This window comes from Mesoplodon densirostris, chromosome 12 (genome assembly GCF_025265405.1).
Source record: "Mesoplodon densirostris isolate mMesDen1 chromosome 12, mMesDen1 primary haplotype, whole genome shotgun sequence".
In the NCBI taxonomy this organism is placed as follows: domain Eukaryota; kingdom Metazoa; phylum Chordata; class Mammalia; order Artiodactyla; family Ziphiidae; genus Mesoplodon; species Mesoplodon densirostris.
In genome coordinates, this window is record NC_082672.1 from 4,235,833 (window position 1) to 4,254,538 (window position 18,706).

Below are 18,706 nucleotides of genomic sequence, written 5' to 3' on the forward strand. Positions count from 1 at the left end.
GAGTGGGTCTAATGTGTGTGATGGTGAATTTTATGCGTCAACTTAGGTGGGCTACAGTGCTGGATATTTGGTCAAACATGCTGGATGTTTCTGTTGAGGGTGTTTTTGGATGAGATGAATGTTTAAGTAAGGAGCCTTTGAATAAAACAAATTCCCCTCCATAGTGTGGGTGGGCCTCATCTAATCAGTTGAAGATCTTAATAGACCAAAAACTGACCTCCCACAAGCAAGAGAAAATCCTCCGGCAGAAAGTATTTGGACGTGTACTCTGTCTCTAGCCTGCTACCTACCCTGAAGATTTTGGACTCTCCAGACTGCATAACTGTGTGAGCCAATTCCTTACAATAAATCTCTGTCTCTGTATATTCATCCTGCTGGTTCTGTTTCTCTGGAGAAGCCCAACTGATGCAATGTTTTTTTTAGTGCTTTCTTTACGTGTTGGTGCATTTGATGAATTATGATTATCTGTCTTAAAAACTTGTTCTATTAATATTTTAACATTTCCTTGATACAAATGAACTTATTTACAAAACAGAAACAGGCTTGGATTGACAAGTACACACTGCTATATTTAAAATGGATAACCAACAAGGACCTACTGTACAGCTCAGGGAACTCGGCTCAATATTATGTAACCTAAATGGGAAAAGAATTTGAAAAATAATAGATACATGTGTATGTATAACTGAATCACGTTGCTGTACACCTGAAACTATCACAACATTGTTAATCAGCTATATTCCAATATAAAATAAAAGGTTAAAAAAAAAGAAAAAAGGAATTCTGGCTGAAAAACTTTTTTTTTTAACATTTCTTAACTGGTTTCTTTGAAGTACAAAACTACTCGGCAAGGAAATTCTCAAGGATCCCATTGCTAGAAGTGTTTGCTCCAGGATCCAACCGCACAGGAGGCAAAAGATGACTCTTTTCCACCTCGGACAGTGCAAAAGGAGCCTGGGCTCTGGGCTTGGTCAGAGAGCAAGAGCCCAAGCCCAGAGCCCAGGCTTGGTTTGGGGTGGGCAGAGCCCTGGGGTGGCCCGAGTTCCCTGCCCCCTGCTGTACATGCCCAGCACAGATCCCAGGACTGAACATGAGGCAAGCACTCTGCGGTTGCACCGTGACCCATGGCACCAGTGACTCCACTGCAGGGAGAGTGCTGGGTGGGCCTGACCTAATCATATGAGGTCAGTCACAGGGGAAGAGTCAGAGGTCCAGAGGTCAAGGGCATGGGACGTATGCAGAGTGCCCTTGCTGGCTCAGGGATGAAGGTGGCCCGTATGGCCAGGAAGGTGTGTGGTCCCAGGAGCCAAGAGTGACCCCTGCCAAAGGCCAACTAGGAGGTGAGGACCTCAGTCCAACACCTGCATGAAACTGGCTTCTGTCCCAACAGGACTGAGCCCAGGGTCAGATTTCCCCTCAAAGCCTCCAAGGACCCAGCTAGGCCCACACCCTGATATCCTGGTTGTGATCCTGGAGTGGGGAGCTTAGCCTGCAGGATGAAGTGTCGACCATGGAGTAGTGAGCTAGTCTGGGGGTGTGAAACTTCTGGATGTAGGGGGGTTCATCACACAGCACGAGACGCCTTTACACCTCCTCATACCCTCTGGTCTCTCATTTCTTATCTCAGGTGGCAAAGGAGACAGTGGCATGGCCTGATTTATGGTATTGCTTTCAGACGTGGATTGGCCAGAGGAAGGGGTTTGGTGTGGATCCCAGAAAGCCTTGTCCCTGCCCCCTTTGCTCGAGCCCTTGTGGAATGAGGGAAGAACCCAACAGTTAGGGTAAAAATGCTGCATTCAGAAACCAACGCTACCACTTGTCAGGTGCTGGGACTTGAGTTGATCACAAAACTCCCCTTGGCTTCCCTGTCACCAAAGGGGCCTAGTTACAGGTGGGCCTGTCGTATGGATTGAGGGGTGTGGCAGGTGTGGATGTAGGTGAATCCTGGGCCTCTGAGAGCTCAGGCCAGGCCTTCGAGGGCCCAGATGGGCCTGGTTCACTGCCTTGTTCCCAGGGCCTCTCTCAGCTCAGGTAACAAGGCAGTGATACGACGTCTGCTGGCTGATTCCTCCAGCATTCTCTGGGAAGGTCGTGCACCAGGCCTGCTGCTCTATGAGCATCTCAGCGACAGCCCAGGAAGAAAGCCCCTCCCCTGTGTCATGTTGGAGCCTGGGCCTACTCTTCTCCTACCAGAAGCGTTGAGAAGGTGTTCCCTGGACTGCAGTCCTTTGATAAAAATAGGTGACCTTTATGGAGTATCTACTCATCCATGTGCTTGTTTGCCAAAAGCAGTTCTATTTGGTTGGCAGTCAGCCCTTCAGAGTAGGACAGTTCTCCTGACTGTGCAGAGGAAGGGACTGCTTCAGAGAGGTTATGTAAGATCTTTGAGCTCACACAGTTAGGGAACTGATTCAGAAGACCGGCATTTCCCAGTGCCCGAACGGACGCCTACCTCCGGGACCCTTTGTGTGGGGAGCTGGGGCCCCTGTCAACACAGCCACAGGGTTCCCTCTGTGGCTCATTATCTTCCTACATGGGGCGGGGGATGTGTGAACGCCTCATCAGTCATGGATCGTTTTGCTCAGGGACTCCTGTGATGTTTAGTTTTAAGGGAGAAAGAAAGACACCTTTATTTATTCCCTAGCATAGCTGTCTTTAAGCGTCATTAAGAATTATGATCATACCTTTAGATTTTTCTTCTACAGCCTTTGCTAAGAGAGTAAGAAATTCCCTGCTGGATCAAAATCCCCTTTTCCTCCTTCCTGGCTTTGCTGGTCCTGGGCTTTCTGATGGCAATTGCCCATCACGTGCCCTGGTTCACCCTTCGTCTGCAGTCAGGCTGGCCTGTACTCTCTCCTCTCTGTATGTGTGGGCTCCTGCTCTGGGAGAGGTATATGCTGGCTCAGCCAATGCACACAGCCCTCTTACAGCCTCTTTGTGGAGCTAGAGTGGTATTTAATACTCTTCTTGTCTTTCCTGACCAGTTTACCTAAGGTGGAAACACTGTGAGACACCAGGTATTAAGACTCTGTGCAATCTAAGGACACTTCTGAACAAACTCCAGAAAGACCACAGAGATGATGTCTACATGTACACCTCCGGACACCTGAACCCCAGCAAGCTCTACAGGCCTCTGGAGACAATCCTGTATCACTGGCCCAATGCCAACAGGCTCAAGGAGGCAAACGTCTTTGGAGTAGAAAAGCCATCTGATAAGAAGATTAAGAAGATGAAAGATGCTTTAGCTTATTTTACCATTAACACAGCTGTGGGCCCAAACGATGCCGAGAACACACCACTCTTCAGGTATTTGAACCCTCTGACACAGGGTTCCCACACTTTGGAGGAGGATTCGATTCCAAAGAAGGGTTTGAGAGAGGAAGGTTCCCCTGAACGGCCAAAGAGAGAAGAGCTAAGATGGCCCAAGAAGAAGGTTCTGAAGCACAAAGAAGTGAAGTCCAGCCGTGAGTGTGCGATGTGCCCCCCAGGCAGGGACGAGTTCCAGGACCTCAGCTCACACTTGGCTGGCATAACAAAAGCAGACAAGTACAGGAAGTTCTTGAGTTTCCAGAAACAAGTTCTTGCAAAGCAAGATGTCTTGAAGAGTGACTTCACTGGGAGCAAGGTAGTGATGTGCCATGAAAAGAAGTTGGAGCAGGTGAGGAGGGCAGTTCTGCGATGCTATCGGTACCCGTGCCGGTCCTGGGAGTCTAAAGGTTGTGGGTGGAGGCTGGCTCTCTGACGCCTCACTTACTTTCCCAGCTAGGATGGAAAAGGGATGAGAATATCCCACGTGATGTAGATGGTAACAGGGTGAAATCAAAGAAGGTTAAGTTTGGAAAGTGGTGCCTTGGAGGTGATTTCATAATGGATAGCAATGGATGCTGCAGAGCAGCTACAGTCAAGCAAATGTCCCTGGGACAGCAGAAGCACCTGAGGAAGAGGTTTGCCTAACTCACTATGGAAGAATGTGAAGAGAGGGCGAGGAGAGAGGTGAGGATGCAGGTGAAATCCGAGTAGGAGCCAGGTGGTCTGTAGAAGGTAGTTTGGCATCGTGGGACATGCTGTTGTGAACGACCGAGGGCTGAGAGTGGTACTGAGTGATGGGAAGGGTGAGGATTCAGGGAAGAGTCTACATATGAAATAACCAAACAGTGATGAGATTTTTGGCTGAGAGGACTGATAGAAGGAGAAGGACCTTGAGGACACTGTAGAGGCAGAGAGTGAATCCCTGATTCACAGGATGCAAGGGAATAAATAAAGAAAAATCAGGCAAACATAGGTTCTCAGCCCCAGGTGGTTTGGCACTCAGCTCTGCTGAGACCCAAAGCTGGGGGGGCGGGACCTGTGCCCCCTGACAGAAAGCCCCATGGGGTGTCTCATTCCTCAACCTGAAAAAGTAATCAGAAAGGAAAAGGAAGTCATCCTGAAATGGACTGGTTCTCTTTTTCCTCCAGAAGCTCCAGAAAATATGTGACTGTGACCCTGAAGAGTTCAACAGACTACAGGTCTTTGGAGAAGTCTTTGAAGATATTTGCAATAGTTCTTTGATATTTGGTGATATCTTGAAAGAAATTAAGGTAAGAGAAACATGCTTTTCCCAGATAACAATTGAGAGCCATGCATGATTTTTTGTGCACATAAGCTCAAGCCTCACAGAAATTCTGTCGAGTATCATGGTGTCTGTTCTACACATGAGGAAAATCATTCACGGAGACTTGAAGGAATGTGCCTACAGCCACATGAGTCATAAATGGGTCACGTGAGATAAACACCCAACTAGCTCACTCCTGAAGCCCATATATTTATACTAAAGCTTCCTAATTGTAGATAAATTCTTATAAACTGCACATATGGAACACAGAAACTTCTATGATTATGCATATATAATTTTATATGAATCTTTAAGGAGTTATAAGTTTGTTGTGATTTCATGGTGAAAGTGACCATCATGTCATAGCTGGGTTGGAATTAGGTTGCTTGTGGAGTCTGCTATTGTCCAAGTCCTCAAAACAGGCAAGGCTTAAAAGCAGGGTGTGGTGGTGTGCCCTCCAGAGAACATCTCCATCTCTGGAAGGTCAGTAGGACCCAAATCCATGGAGCATCCTAGTGGCAGGAGGTCATATGTTGTACATGTGTCAAGGTATTTTGTGATTCTATCCTGAAGTCATCAATGGTTAATATTCAAATATGCTTTAAAGATGGTGAGATTTTGTACATTTTAGTGTGTATACTATTTAATATATTTTAGGAACATTCTTACATTTTTTAAAATGATCTGAATTGGCGTCCTTAGCCTCCATTTTATTTACATATGCAAATAATATTACATTGTACTGTAATCTCATAACACATTTCCAATGGATCTTTCTTCCTTCTCTCCTTTCTCCCTTGTTTCCTTTCTTCCTTCTTTCTTTTTTTCTCTTTTTTTCTTTCTATAGGATGAATATGAACTCTATATGTTATTACTTCTGAAGACCCAGCCCACAGAACAGTGTAAGGTAACAATCAATCCTGCAAGTCTTAAGTAGAACCTATTTCTTCATATTTCCTGAGCACTGGAAACCTGTCTGAATCAAAGAAGCCCCATTTGTGCCTCCATAATTTAGAACAACTGACACTTTTAATGACAATGGGCTTTATACTCATGAAGGACACTCCAGGTAAAGGCAACAGTGAGGGGTGGGCGGGGGAGGCACACACTTTTCTTGTTTTCTGCAGTATCTCTGGCCACCAGTTCTCCGTGATCTCTGCAGGTCTGTCCTTCTGTAACCCCAGTCCTCGCGTGTCTGCTTCGCTCAGAATCAGCCCTCTCTCTCTCCTCACTCTCTGCTGGTAGATGAGATCCCTTACACTGATGGCTCTTGGCTTTGTATGCATCACCCCAATCTTTTCTGCGAGTTCCAGATTACAGTGTATCCAGCCAGTGTCCCCCTGGAGGCTGACACTTAGGTGTCTGAGTTGGCAGGTTACAGACCTTAAAATAGGGAGATTATCTTGAATTAGCTGGGTGGGCCCAGTCTAATCACACGAGCCCTTAAAAGCAGAGAACTTTCCCTGGCTGAAGTCAGAAGGGAGAGGTGGCAGAAAGGGAGGGCAGAGTTCTGTGATTCTAAGCCTGAGAAGAATTCAGGACCATTGGGAGCTGTGACGTGGAGGGTCCAGATGCAGGGACTAGAGAGAGGCCCCTAGGAGCTGAGAGCCGACCCTGCTGACGGCCTGCAAGGGAATGGAACTTCAGTCCTACAACCTCGAGGCACCGGATTCTGCCAATGACCTGAATGATCATGGAAGGAGTTTGTGCTCTGGAGGTCCAGAAAGGAAGGCAGCCCAGCCTGCACCTTGATTTCGGCCCAGTGAGACCCTGAGCAGAGTCCAAAAGCCACTCAGATTTCTGCCCTACAGAACAGAGATAATAAGTTTGTGTTATGACACTAAGTTTGTGGTAATTCGTTATCACAGCAAAATGAAAGTAAGAAAATGTTCCACGAGCATCTCCAGTTTCCAACACTGTTGTTAAGCTGCTCTTTACTGAATATGTGCTGCCATAGTTCGTGTGTGGTCCTTGTCTCCTGATGCCTCACCAGCTCCTTCCACACTGCACATTCTGCATTTTCCCAATGAGGTGAAATAGTGTCCACCTGGAAGCTGGGTGACCTCTTGGCAAATAAGGTTTGTGCAGATGTAATCAAGTTCAGATGCGGTCGTTAGGTTGGGTCCTAATCCAATGACTGGTGTTCTTAGAGGGAGAGGGGAGTTTGGACACAGACACAGCATGGAAATTGGAAGCAGAGATGGGACTCTCTGGAGTCCCAAACCGTGGAGTAGCTATAGATGTAAATGGTTTGGGAATATAGAGGGTGCTACATTAGTAATTACTGGAAAGCATGTACAGTTGTTACCCTCAGGGGAGAGCGAGCAGCCCACATAAACTGTGGCTACCTCCTCTCACTGTGCCAACTTCCAGGGGTTCCCTCTAGGCTTAAGCCACACCTGTGGATGCTTAATAAGGAAGATGGACTACAGGAATGATGTTATCACTTACAAAACTAAGAGAATATAGCACTGTAGCTAGGATGACTTTTGACATTTTCAATAAAGTTGAAAAATTCTATCTTATAAATTGGGAAGAAGAATGTCTTACTTTGTCTATGAAAAAAAAAATCACAGTCTGATAAGGAAGTCCGTTCTAATTTAGCTCTTAATCGAAAATCACATGTTTGCATGGTGTTCTTTGTTTTGAGCTTTTCGTGCTTCAGAAAAAAGCTTTTGTTTGGCAGGAATAAGCAATGGCTCCAGCTGGGGGTCTACCCTGTTCTTTACTTTTTGAGGTTAAGTCACAAAGGAACATATATGCCCATATCCCAATCAAACACCAGAATGAAAAAATCCCCAGGGCATCAGGGCACTAGATTCTTCTTTCTGCTTCTGGAAACTTGGCAGCCCATCACTTAAGAAGGCAGAGACCTTTGATTCACCACATTTGAGAAGCATCACTTCATATCCATATATAGCCATCGAGTTAATATCATTTCTCACTAATTAGAAAGAAACAATTGTGGTGCTGATAATAATGCGCTCAAAGCACTTTATTCAGCACTTTCCTTCCCCCACACAAACCAACAGGAAACCCCACCACTCTAAATTTCTTAGGAAAATAAAAAGTTAAAACTAAAAAATATATTCCTTACCCAGATCTTCACGTGGCTATTTATCCCTCCTCTGATATTCCTCCCTCCCTTCCGTCCTCCCTATTTACCTATTTTGACTAGAATTTGTATTTTGACTCAAGACATATTGAATACATTGTAGTAACAAAAAAATGGAAAATCCTCCCCCTTGCTTTGTGTTTGTCTCACCTGTGACGGCCTCATTCTGCCCAGACTTTGCTGACTCACATCCAGGGGCTGGAGACGAGGAGGGTGAGGACCACAGAGGTCAACCAGGCCAGAGAGGAGCTGAGGGCGCTCATGATGGCCATCAAAACGGCCCTGGACCGTAATGACAAGTGAGGGTTGATCTATGCTGGGATTACACTTATTTTACAATGTCTTAAAACCATGTGACAAGCATAATTTACACTTTTTCCTGCCTTGTTGGGTGTGGCACGCTGCCTTTATCAACACCAAGCTGGTCGCCAGGTCTCTTGCACAAACTGTCACACACGTGACTAGGATGTTCTACTAAATCTGGGGAGGTTTCTGAAGAATCTCAGGTCATCTTCAGTTGTCCCCTGAGGATTTATTGTTGGCTGAGTATGCTGGAAAATCAAGATAGCTTTTAAGAATGCCCTAGTTATTTTTTTAACTTAGACAATCTTTTAACCTCTGTGATTAGTCTTTCAGGGTGAAACCACAATCTGATAGGGTATAATTTTTTAAAAGAATTAAAAAAAAGATGAAAGTAAATCTGACACACTCAAAATATGCTCAAGCAAACAAAACAAGAAACAAAAACCAAAAATCAAGACTCTGCCTTCAGTGTAACTGAAAGACAGAAAGTGTCCTAAATTCAAAATACCTGAAAATAGAAATAAACATTCTGTGCCAGTGAAACATTATCTACCCTCTTTCTGCAAAACTTGGTGAGAGCAAGTTCAGTCTGCAGCAGAGAGAAGAATAGAGTTAGTAGAAATCCTAAAATTGTCTTAAAAGCACTGTGTGAGAGAGAGTGAACCACCCAACGTGAGAATACTGCACAGGTTACTGGGGGGTCCACCAGGGCACTGACTCAAAAAAAGGGGACAAAAAAGTAAGTGTGGAAGCAAGGAAACAATTCTGAGATGATGATATGGGTGAGAAGAGGGTTAAAAGGAAGTGATCAGCATACTTGGAAGAGAAAAATTAGCAAGGAAGAGAAATTTAGAACCCCTTAAGAGAAGAAAATCAAAGGGCACACAACCCCTCCTGCTACTGTTTTTGTCTCTTCAAAAAAAAAAGGAAACAAAACAAAACAAAATAAAACCCAAACAACAAAAACAACAGTATAATTTGCTCTGACAGAAAAGTGTCTTCTTGAATTAAGAATCTCACAAACTAGGAGCTCTAACCATAAAAATGCAGAGTCTGTGTCCACACAGCTGACTCTAAAAAGAAAACAGAAAATAAGGACCCATATAATTTAGCTGATGAAAATCCCTAACATCTGACAACAACAACAAACAGCTGGAGAAGAAAACTGTGCCACAGCCCTGCAAACTAAATGAAATATTCTCAAAAGAGCATTTCAGGGTATGAAAACAACCTTGAGTCATAAATTTAAAACCTAAACACAGAAATCAACAGCAGCAAAGGAGGAGGCCATGAAACAAGATTTGACAACTGAGGAAAGACAGTGAAAAAGTCAAAATTATATTATAGATCAAGACTAAACTAGGACATGTCCAGGGAGGAATTGTTTTGAATGAAAATGTAACAAAGGGCATTAGAAAAGAGCAAGAAACAATCAAGAGAATTAAAACGTGATAAATAAAGGAAAAGAGTAGGAGAAAAAGTGGTTGAAATAAAAGACAGGCAAAGAAGATCCAACTTATATGTAATGGAAGTCCCCAGGAAGAAAAACAAAGCAGTGAAATAGAAACATAAGTAACATTTAGAACTGTAACACATTAAAAGTTTTTTTTTTTTAATTTATTTTTGGCTGCACTGTGTCTTCGTTGCTGTGTGCAGGCTTTCTCTAGTTGTGGTGAGCAGGGGCTACTCTTCATTGCAGTGCACGGGCTTCTCATTGTGGTGGCTTCTCTTGTTGTGGAGCATGGGGTCTAGGCGTGTGGGCTTCAGTAGTTATGGCATGCAGGCTCAGTAGTTGTGGCACGTGGACCCTAGAGCACATGGGCTCAGTAGTTGTGGTGCATGGGCTTAGTTGCTCTGCAGCATGTGGTATCTTCCTGGACCAGGGATCAAACCTGTGTCCCCTGCATTGGCAGGCAGATTCTTAAACACTGCATCACCAGGGAAGTCTCATATAACACAACACATCAAAAGTTTGTGGAGACTGAGCCCTCTGAAATACATATTTAAAAGGTTTTCACCATTATTATTAACCCACTTAACCTTAATTTCTTAAACTTGGAGTCATAATACTTTTCTATTTCTTTTAGTCTGTCATAAAATGAGTTAATGTGTACGAAAATCTTAAACCATCAAGCCCCTTGTAGACAAGGCAGTGTTAAGACATTTGTGGTGCTGATGTTTTTAACCAAATCACAGGGTTTCCCTCAGTATATGCAAGACTTATTTGATTCCTTTTTCTCTCTAAATCTATTAGAGATAGTCAGTGTAGTTTATTTTGAACGAGGAAGAAGATACAAAGAGATAACAAAAGTTTTATTTCCTCCTTTTAAATTTTCTTGTGTTTTATTTTTAGTTTAAATATAGTGGAATTTGTAAATTGTATCTATGGGATACAATCATAATTAACAGGGAAAATGCAACATGTATTCCAATATCGGTAGGATTTTTCCATTATTGGACTCATTATTTCATTATTGGCTTCAGAGTGTAAAATGCTAGTTTCTTTACCCCCTTGCTTCTTAAAAATTCAAGTCACCAAGTAATATTAATAAATGCTGTAAGACCAGCTCCTGTACCAGTGGCTTAGGCAATCTTGGTAAGAAAGTATTCTTTTGTTTATTGAAGTTGACTGATCCAGGCTCTCATACATCTTCAAATCACCTTTTTGGTTAGAAACTAAGAAGATCTGTTCTTATTTCTCAATTTTAGGACTGTTGAATAAAATAGACAAAAGGAAAATGGTACAAACAGGGTTCTAATACATCACTATGTTTTATCACCAAACCGTAGACTCAGAAGTGAATTGGAGCTGGAACGCATGTTGCTGCAATCCACTAAGAAGAGATCAGGTGAGTGACCGTGTGATTGATCTTCTGACGTGACTTTTGCTGTGACCTTCGGGTGAGGAATCTTCAAACCTGGTCCACTGTTCATGGCCTCTTCTGTTAGTTGTTTGAAAGCGTTTTTCAGAGAGGTTATTACATTTTATTCCTTTTTTTCCCCATCAAGTTCTTTAGAAATTCAGTAAGTTTTCATTTTATCTGAAGTGGTTTAAATGAAATACTTTAAAGACACAAGGAAGCGGTTGATTTCTTTAAGAGATTATGTCAGGGCCAAGATCATTATCCCAGTTTCTGCTGCTTTGGGCACTTTTGGTTATTGAGTTTCTCTGTAACAAGAGACGACTTGTGTGCATTTCATTTTCCTCCAGGATCTTTGTGGGTTTTAGTGGAACATTGAATGAATTCAGGACCTTATGTAGCAAGAATTAGGTCAAGCTTTGACCAAGATATTTTGAATAGATTCTAGGAAAATTGACCAAATGGTATAAATAAGAGAGTCAGCTCCCCTGAGGAAGTGCTGAAGGACTAAATACTGTTGATTTTAGAGAAAGTGTCTTGAAATATATAATAGATTTTAGGGGGGGTGGACAGTGAACACTTCAGCGCAACCAAGTGAGATGGAAACAGAGGAAGCGGGGTCGTGGCCTGTGGTTTCCAGGGTAACAGCAAGGAAGACGGCCCAGCCTGGTTTTCACAACCTTTACATCTTTATTCCTGGATCAGAGGAGTCAGCTTTTCCAGACAACAATGAGTTTCTGTCCAGGTCTGGGGTGCCCTCTCTTGCAGACTGTCATCAACCTGCCCATCACAGCGACCCACTCACATGGCTGTTATTTGAACTGGTTTCATCTCAGCTGTTGCCTGTTCACTGGGGACAATGACAGTGCTTCCCTCAGTCGTTAGAAGGATTCAGCCTGATGGCCCTTGTGAGGCAGGAGCACAGGGCCTGGCACAGTAGAGTTGCTCTGCTTGTCCGCTCCTTCTCATATCATTATTACATGTGAGCAGGAACACACAGTTCACGGGAAATTAATTACATTTTGTGAACATTTATGCAGTAACAAAATTAAAAATTATCTCAAAATTAGATACGCAACTTGTAGTTTGATTAAATAACCAAAATAAGTTCAATTAAGTATGCCGCTCATTAATCTTTACTGTTTACATTTATGATTCACTCAAATGTCACTTTTCCTCCAGGTTTGTTCCACATTAACTCATCCTGGAATTACTTGTCTCCTCTCAGCATCTTTGAGGCTGTTCTCACAAGTCTAACCTGTTTGGAGACTGGTTTTGAGAAGAAACCTGGTGTCCTGTATTCTTCCTCCTTTATTCTTTTTCTAAAGTTTTCTCATTCACAAGCCTTCTCCAACCATACACATTTTCTGTGGAATTCCCCCCATTTTGATACCACGGTCTTCCTCTTTAGGTAAAAAAGAAAAACAGTTGGGTCACACTCCTTTTGGCTTCTTTGCTGACAGTTAATTGTTTCAGGTGAAACCCTCAGGTTAGATCGAGGTGGGGGTCAAAGACTTTATTTTGTAGTATCTCTCAGAGTTTGTGTAGAGGCTTAATGACTGTTTCTGCTCTGTTAGCTCATCATGTATCAAAACTTACCTTCCCACTTTTCCCTTCTTCCAAATTTGGCAAGTTTGAGTGACGGCAATGACTTGGGTCCTGCTCACCTATGTGTAAGTAGGTATGATTCCTCTTTCTGCCTTTTTTCCTGTCAAAAAGGAGTAGTCATTCTTTCTCAAAAAATTAAAACATCCCACTCATCAGAATCTAGCTGTGCTGCTTGAAAACAAAGCAGCCTTAGCAGTGAGTTACTCTCTGTCTCCACCTCCTCTCTGTACTCTTTGAATACTGATATTTATTGGAGCTCAGCATGTTTTTGGTTCAATCCACATGTCTTTGATTCTAAATCTCTTCCCTGCTAAAATACATTTTTAGGCTTAAGATCTGTATATGCCACTGCCTACTGGACATGGCACGTGAGTGTCAACTCAACAAGTCCAAGGTTGGGTTCGCTCTCTCTCTGAATTTGCACATCCTTGGAAATTTCAGTGAATGGCATCTCCAAATGCATGGCAGCTCAAGTCAGAACACCACTGGCAGGCGTCTTCACTCTCCTCCCTGCAACCATGTCAACAGGGCTTGTAGTAAGTGGCCATGGCCAAGTTGGGCTCAAACCCAGCTCTCTCTTACCTCTCTGCTGCACTGAGCTCATTATTCCCTTCCCACCACATCTGTTCTCACCTATGGCCAAGCTGAAAACTAGGGGTTAGTTTGATATCTACTCCTCTACATCCAGATCATGGCAGCTACCAGTTCTATTTCCTAAATCGTTCCTCTGCACTTCTCTTTATGCCCCAGGTTCTATCGTGATCTGATATTTCGAATGACTGCAGTAGCTTCCTAACTGGCCGTCCAGATTGGAGTCTTGCCTTTCTCACTTTTGGTACCATAGACAGAGTGACCATGGTCGATAGTGTTTCTTCCCAGCCTAAAAGCCTTCAAGTCTTTTATGATCTATGTTTTGAAATGCTATGATGCCTTCAAGCTTTGACTGATTTCTTCACGTAGGTTAGAAGACCTTTTCAGATCTGCCCGCTGTTCCTTTCTAGTGTCATTTCTTCATGTCTCTCACCGGTCCCTCAGTGCCCCCAGCCTACTGTGTAACTTTCCTTTTACTGAATGTGCCAAATTCTGCCCTTCCGCCTCCTCCCCACACCCTCCCGCTTGTCTGACTGCTGTTCATCCTCCTGGTCTCAACTTAGTCACATGTCTCTGGCAAAGTCATCCATCCACGCATCTTCCCCACACTGTGTTAGGCACTCAATAAATACTCATCAATGACATAAATGAATTAAAGGAAGAATCCCCCCATTCTTGGATCAGCTAATTTTTTCCTTTTATCTCAGTGGCTATGCCTTTACTGTTTATATTTTTAATAGGAAAAGATTCACAATATAGAAAAATATATAGAAACCAAGGCAATGAAATACATGTACTTAACTTGGATCAGATAATTTTTATTGATGTGACTGAAGTTTGAGTTACATTATAGTTTATAACTCTATGCAACATACATAATATTGTTAACACATAATGTTATTAATAAGGACTAAGGTATTAAACATAGAATACTTTGCTTTTAAAAAATATTCCAGAATCACCTGAGAAAAATGTAATGAAGGAGGAGCGCCTTACTCTTATTGAGAAGGTTGAAAAAAAGAGGTGTGAAGTGCTTAATAAATGGGATGAAATTCAAGCTCTTGAAAGAGAAATTAAAACAACTTTGGTTCATACTGGAATTTTGCATATCACCGAGAATAAGATTAAAAGCTTCGAGGTATGCAAACTGTTTATTTGAATGTTTACATTGTTCTTTTGCTGGAAGACCTTGGCAAACACATGACGTGTTTTATTTTGCAATAGGGAAAAAAAATAACATAACATTTGGTCCAAACATATTTTCATTTCAAAACACTTATAGCAAATGATTAGAATAATTAAGAGATACAGCTAAAACAACAAAAATGAAGGTGATAAAAATTCTGTAGAGCTCTCTTAAGGGTCAAATTGGATCTCTTTCAGGTCAGTTGACATCTCTTAAAACCTAACAATTTTGTATAGAAAATGTTTATCATAAAAATTACTCCCATCATTCAGTGTCTAAAATATACTATGTAGTATAATCTGAAGCCCAGAGAGGCTGAGTGACCTGCCCAACTTGACACAGAATACAGGTGGCAAAGCTGGGATTCACTTTAATTCTTCTGGGCCCCAAAGTCCTTATACTTACTATGGAGCCACATAGACTCCATACAAGTTGTACAATTATGCTGGAAGATAGGATTAGTTACTGCCACTGAGGGTCTACTATATTAGACTTTGTCAATTGTTGCTAACCATTTTCTTGATAAACAATAAAATATAAATTATGATCTATGTTTTGAAATGCTATGATGCCCAAAATTTTAATGTTATGACCTAATTTTTATTTGTGCAGAATCTGACTCAATACAACTTCTACTTAGAGAATTTATAAGTGATGTTTGAATGTTCTTTTTCTCCTGGTTATAGAGTTACCTATATTTTCCCAGTACTACCTTTTTTTCTTTTTAAGTCAAATTATAAACTGTATAGGAAGGTGGTGGTGGTCTAAACTTGTTTTGATTTCTCTCTCTCTATTTTAAAATAATCTGTTCAGATTTCCTTCTGTGTTTTCATTTAGAGTCTGCCCCTTATTTTTTAAACTAAAACTGACTTGAGAAGAAACACTAATTTATAGTTGAATTTTTAAACAGTGAAAACAAGTTGTAGCTTTATGTATTGTGAGCATGTTATAATGCAAAATCATGTAAACTTTTCTTTCATAATTAAGACCCCTTTTAAATGGATTGAACCTAGGAAATAGAAGATTCCCTATAATGATTCCATATCAGTAATTTATAATACTTTAAATATTTATTATTTATATTTGGCTCCTTAATTCAAATACTGGAGGGTACAATAGAATTGTGTTTATTATCCTATTAAGTAACTGATATCTGGATCTGGATTCGAAATGTTATTTCTAACCAGAAGAAAAAATAACTAAATATATCACGGATTTACAATGCACATATATTGCTGTAAACAATACAAAAATACTATTTCATTTAATTCCCAACAACCCTAAGAGATAGATGCTGTTATTAACCCTCTTTTTCAGATAGGGAAACCAAGGCACAGGTATACTAAGTAACTTGATTAAGCTCACAGCATCAAGTAGTAGAATTAGGATTTAAAGTCAGCCCAACTTCTTGATTATACATTATCCAGCCTCATGATGCAATTGCGAATCTTTTTCAATATGGTGGATATCTGGAAGAGCAGATATCCTTTCTTCATCATTATTTTGTTCACAATTATCTTGGATATTGTCATTTACAGTATTAACTAATTTTTCAGTTTCAGTAATAATACTCTTGGTATTTTTATTGTGCTTCTAATGAATTAGAAATTCATTCGGGAAGAAGTGACAGCTTTACAATATGAGCACTCCATCTAGGATCATTTTGTATTTGTTTATTTTAATGCATTGGTCTTAAATATTTTCTGTTACTTTTGTTCTTGTGACTTTTTGGTATCTGTTACTATTGTGAATGGCAACTCAAAATTTTTTTCTTAACATTACAGTTTATAATCAGTTAACACTGATATTATGTGACTTATTGATGTTTGTATTTTTATATTATATCTGGCTATCTTAAAAATTCCATTATTAGCTCTGAAAAATGAGTAACTCTTCTACTCTGGAACTTCCGTAAGCTTCTCCAGTTTTTTGCAACATCAGCTTCCACCTTCTCTAGTTTTTGACCCAGAGGGCCAGGATCTTTCTGTCTTAATAAATGTCCTTCAAGTCATGCTTTGTTTATTCATTGTTTTTAAGTGGTGTGCTGTTGAATACTTTTGAAATTAGAATAACAGCATTCACATAATACTTTTTGTTCCATAAATGGGGAAAAATATTTAACAAATATTCTTAACTAAGTATCTTTCTTTTCAAACTGTTTTTCCTTCAGACTGAAACTATAAAGTTGGAAACAGCAAATAAAATTTTAAAGAAGAAAATACAAGTAAGTTTGTGCGAATCTATGTTTTTCAATAAAAGTATTCCCCCTAGTGCCTTCTCGTACTATGTCATAAACCAAATATGAAAGTATATGCATAATCTTTCTAAATGATAACTTTCTCTCATGCCAGGAATATCTCGCTATGCTGACATTAGCTTAAAACTGGACAGGTGTAAGCTAATGTATTAATGAAAAGAAAAGCATTCTTTTTTTAATAGTTGAATGTGTCAATCAGAATTGACCATTTCTCTAACCCTTCTGCACATAAAAATTAATTATAATAAGTTTATTTGGTGACAAGGAATGTAATGAACTGGCTCCCTTAATGACTTTCCAGGATATCCCTCCGAAATGCATGGCAACAATTTGTTGTTTCATAGATGGTAGTGCTGCCTTGATTACATATGTATTATATACAGTATGAAGTAGTATGCTATGCCTGATTCTAGAAGTGGTAATGCATTTGGATGTAATCGACATCACCGCCATTACCAGTGAGCAGTATCATGCATTATACATAACCAAATGATTTCTAATTCTTGGTAGTTTACTGAAAACCACATGAAGCAGATCATGGGGAAGAGCAAGCTGAGTGAGGGGGAGCAACAGTGAGTATTGATGCCCTGGTAAAGGAACTGTCATAATAATCTGTTGTTGAAACTATCAAGACCGTCCATTAACAACTAGATTACACTGGACAGTACTTTTGAAGTGTTTGCATTCCTGAATGTTAACTTCACACATGCATGCCACACATCCTTTCCAGTGCTTAAGAATGCTTAGTCCAAGATTTCAAGCTCCACTGTGTATATTATTCAGCAATCTAGAAATAAATTCTTTGGACAAAGCTGAAGAGTTGTGGGTGAATCCTTATGGACAGGGATCAGGAAGGTGGGGAGGGGTGTGGCTCTGAGTGGCTTTCTTTTCTCAAATTATATGGCTTTTAGTGATACTAAATCTTTGAAACAACCTATACATGTATGATTCTGAAAATTTTAATTTAAAAATAAAATGCTGATTTGTATTATCTGTTACATACGTTTAGATTTTATAGAGTTAATTTTCATTTGACTTGGTACCATAGTTTAAATCTCAGGATTTGGAAAGTCTGGGAAAACCACTGATGGTTTAAATATGGAAAGAGCTTATTGTATCAACAAGTAAAAAGACGTTTAGTTGTTGGTGGCATAGGTTCAATGAAATCATCAAGGAACCAGGGTTCTTCTCTCTTCCTTCCCTGCTTTCCTTGAGGATGGTTTTCCTCCTTAGGGCTTCAGCGTGGCTGTCTTCAGGCACTGGGTCCATGTCCCATGTGGGAAGAAAGGGGAAAGTGCAGGACAGGTGGAAAAGAGCTTTTCATTATGAGCTTATTCTGTTGTATTTAGGAAGGAAAGCCCTTCCCAGGGGCTTCCACCATATCTCACTGGCCAGCACCACATCCCATGGCCACCCTTAGCTGCAAAGGAGTCAGAAAATAGAACCATTCCACTTGCCAGTTTACATGGTAGAGAGAGGAGAAAAGGTGTTAGGATGGGTGTTGACTGAGCCACACAGGTAGTTCCAGGTTCTGTGAGGCCTTGTATTATCCTCAAAGGAAAAGAATATAGAAGTATAAATACAAAAGAGGGAAGATTCCTTCCATAGTCTTGGCAGTGAGAATGAACTGACCTGACGTTTAAACATCATTATCGTCAAGGTAAATCTACCTCTGCTGCCACACCCTACTTAGCCTGGAAAATGTTGCAGGGGACTGTGCCCATATGTAGAGAGAGAAACTTTGCTACATTCAAGGCCAAAAGTCTACTACAAATATCCTTTGAAAGAAAGTGGAGGGTTGCAAAGTTTTACTCTAAGTTTCTGAGTAAATGTGTCCTAAATAGATGTTTATTTTAAAATTTTCTTTTATGCTTAATGTACTGTTTTCTAACCCATTGTACTCATTTGTTTTGTATTTGAAGGAACCTTTGGGAATTTATTAATGAATTTGTAAAATTAAAACAGACAGATAACTCTTAAGTGACTGGAAGAATGACCTAGGAAAACTCACAGCCACCATCTACATAGTGTGGATGTTTGCAGCGGTATAAATTAATGAAGATACATTTCATTTTGTCAGTTTTAATCTCCAATAAAATTAATGTGGTATATGTATCCTACTCAAGATATTGAAATAAGTACATGTATTCATGTGATTAGTTTTACTTTGTATACATATTCATAAAAATAG

The 18,706-nt window shown here is 40.8% G+C and overlaps 1 protein-coding gene across 1 annotated transcript; it reads left to right on the plus strand.

Annotated features, from left to right (window-relative positions):
* Positions 1 to 3,004: 3,004 nt before the first annotated feature.
* Positions 3,005 to 18,488, plus strand: C12H6orf118 (chromosome 12 C6orf118 homolog). The gene is given in 8 exon segments (XM_060115383.1): positions 3,005 to 3,658; positions 4,458 to 4,580; positions 5,442 to 5,501; positions 7,884 to 8,008; positions 10,803 to 10,861; positions 14,029 to 14,210; positions 16,429 to 16,482; positions 18,438 to 18,488. Coding segments are annotated over 8 exon segments (1,224 nt in total). The 5' UTR covers positions 3,005 to 3,088.
* The last annotated feature ends 218 nt before the right edge of the window (positions 18,489 to 18,706 follow it).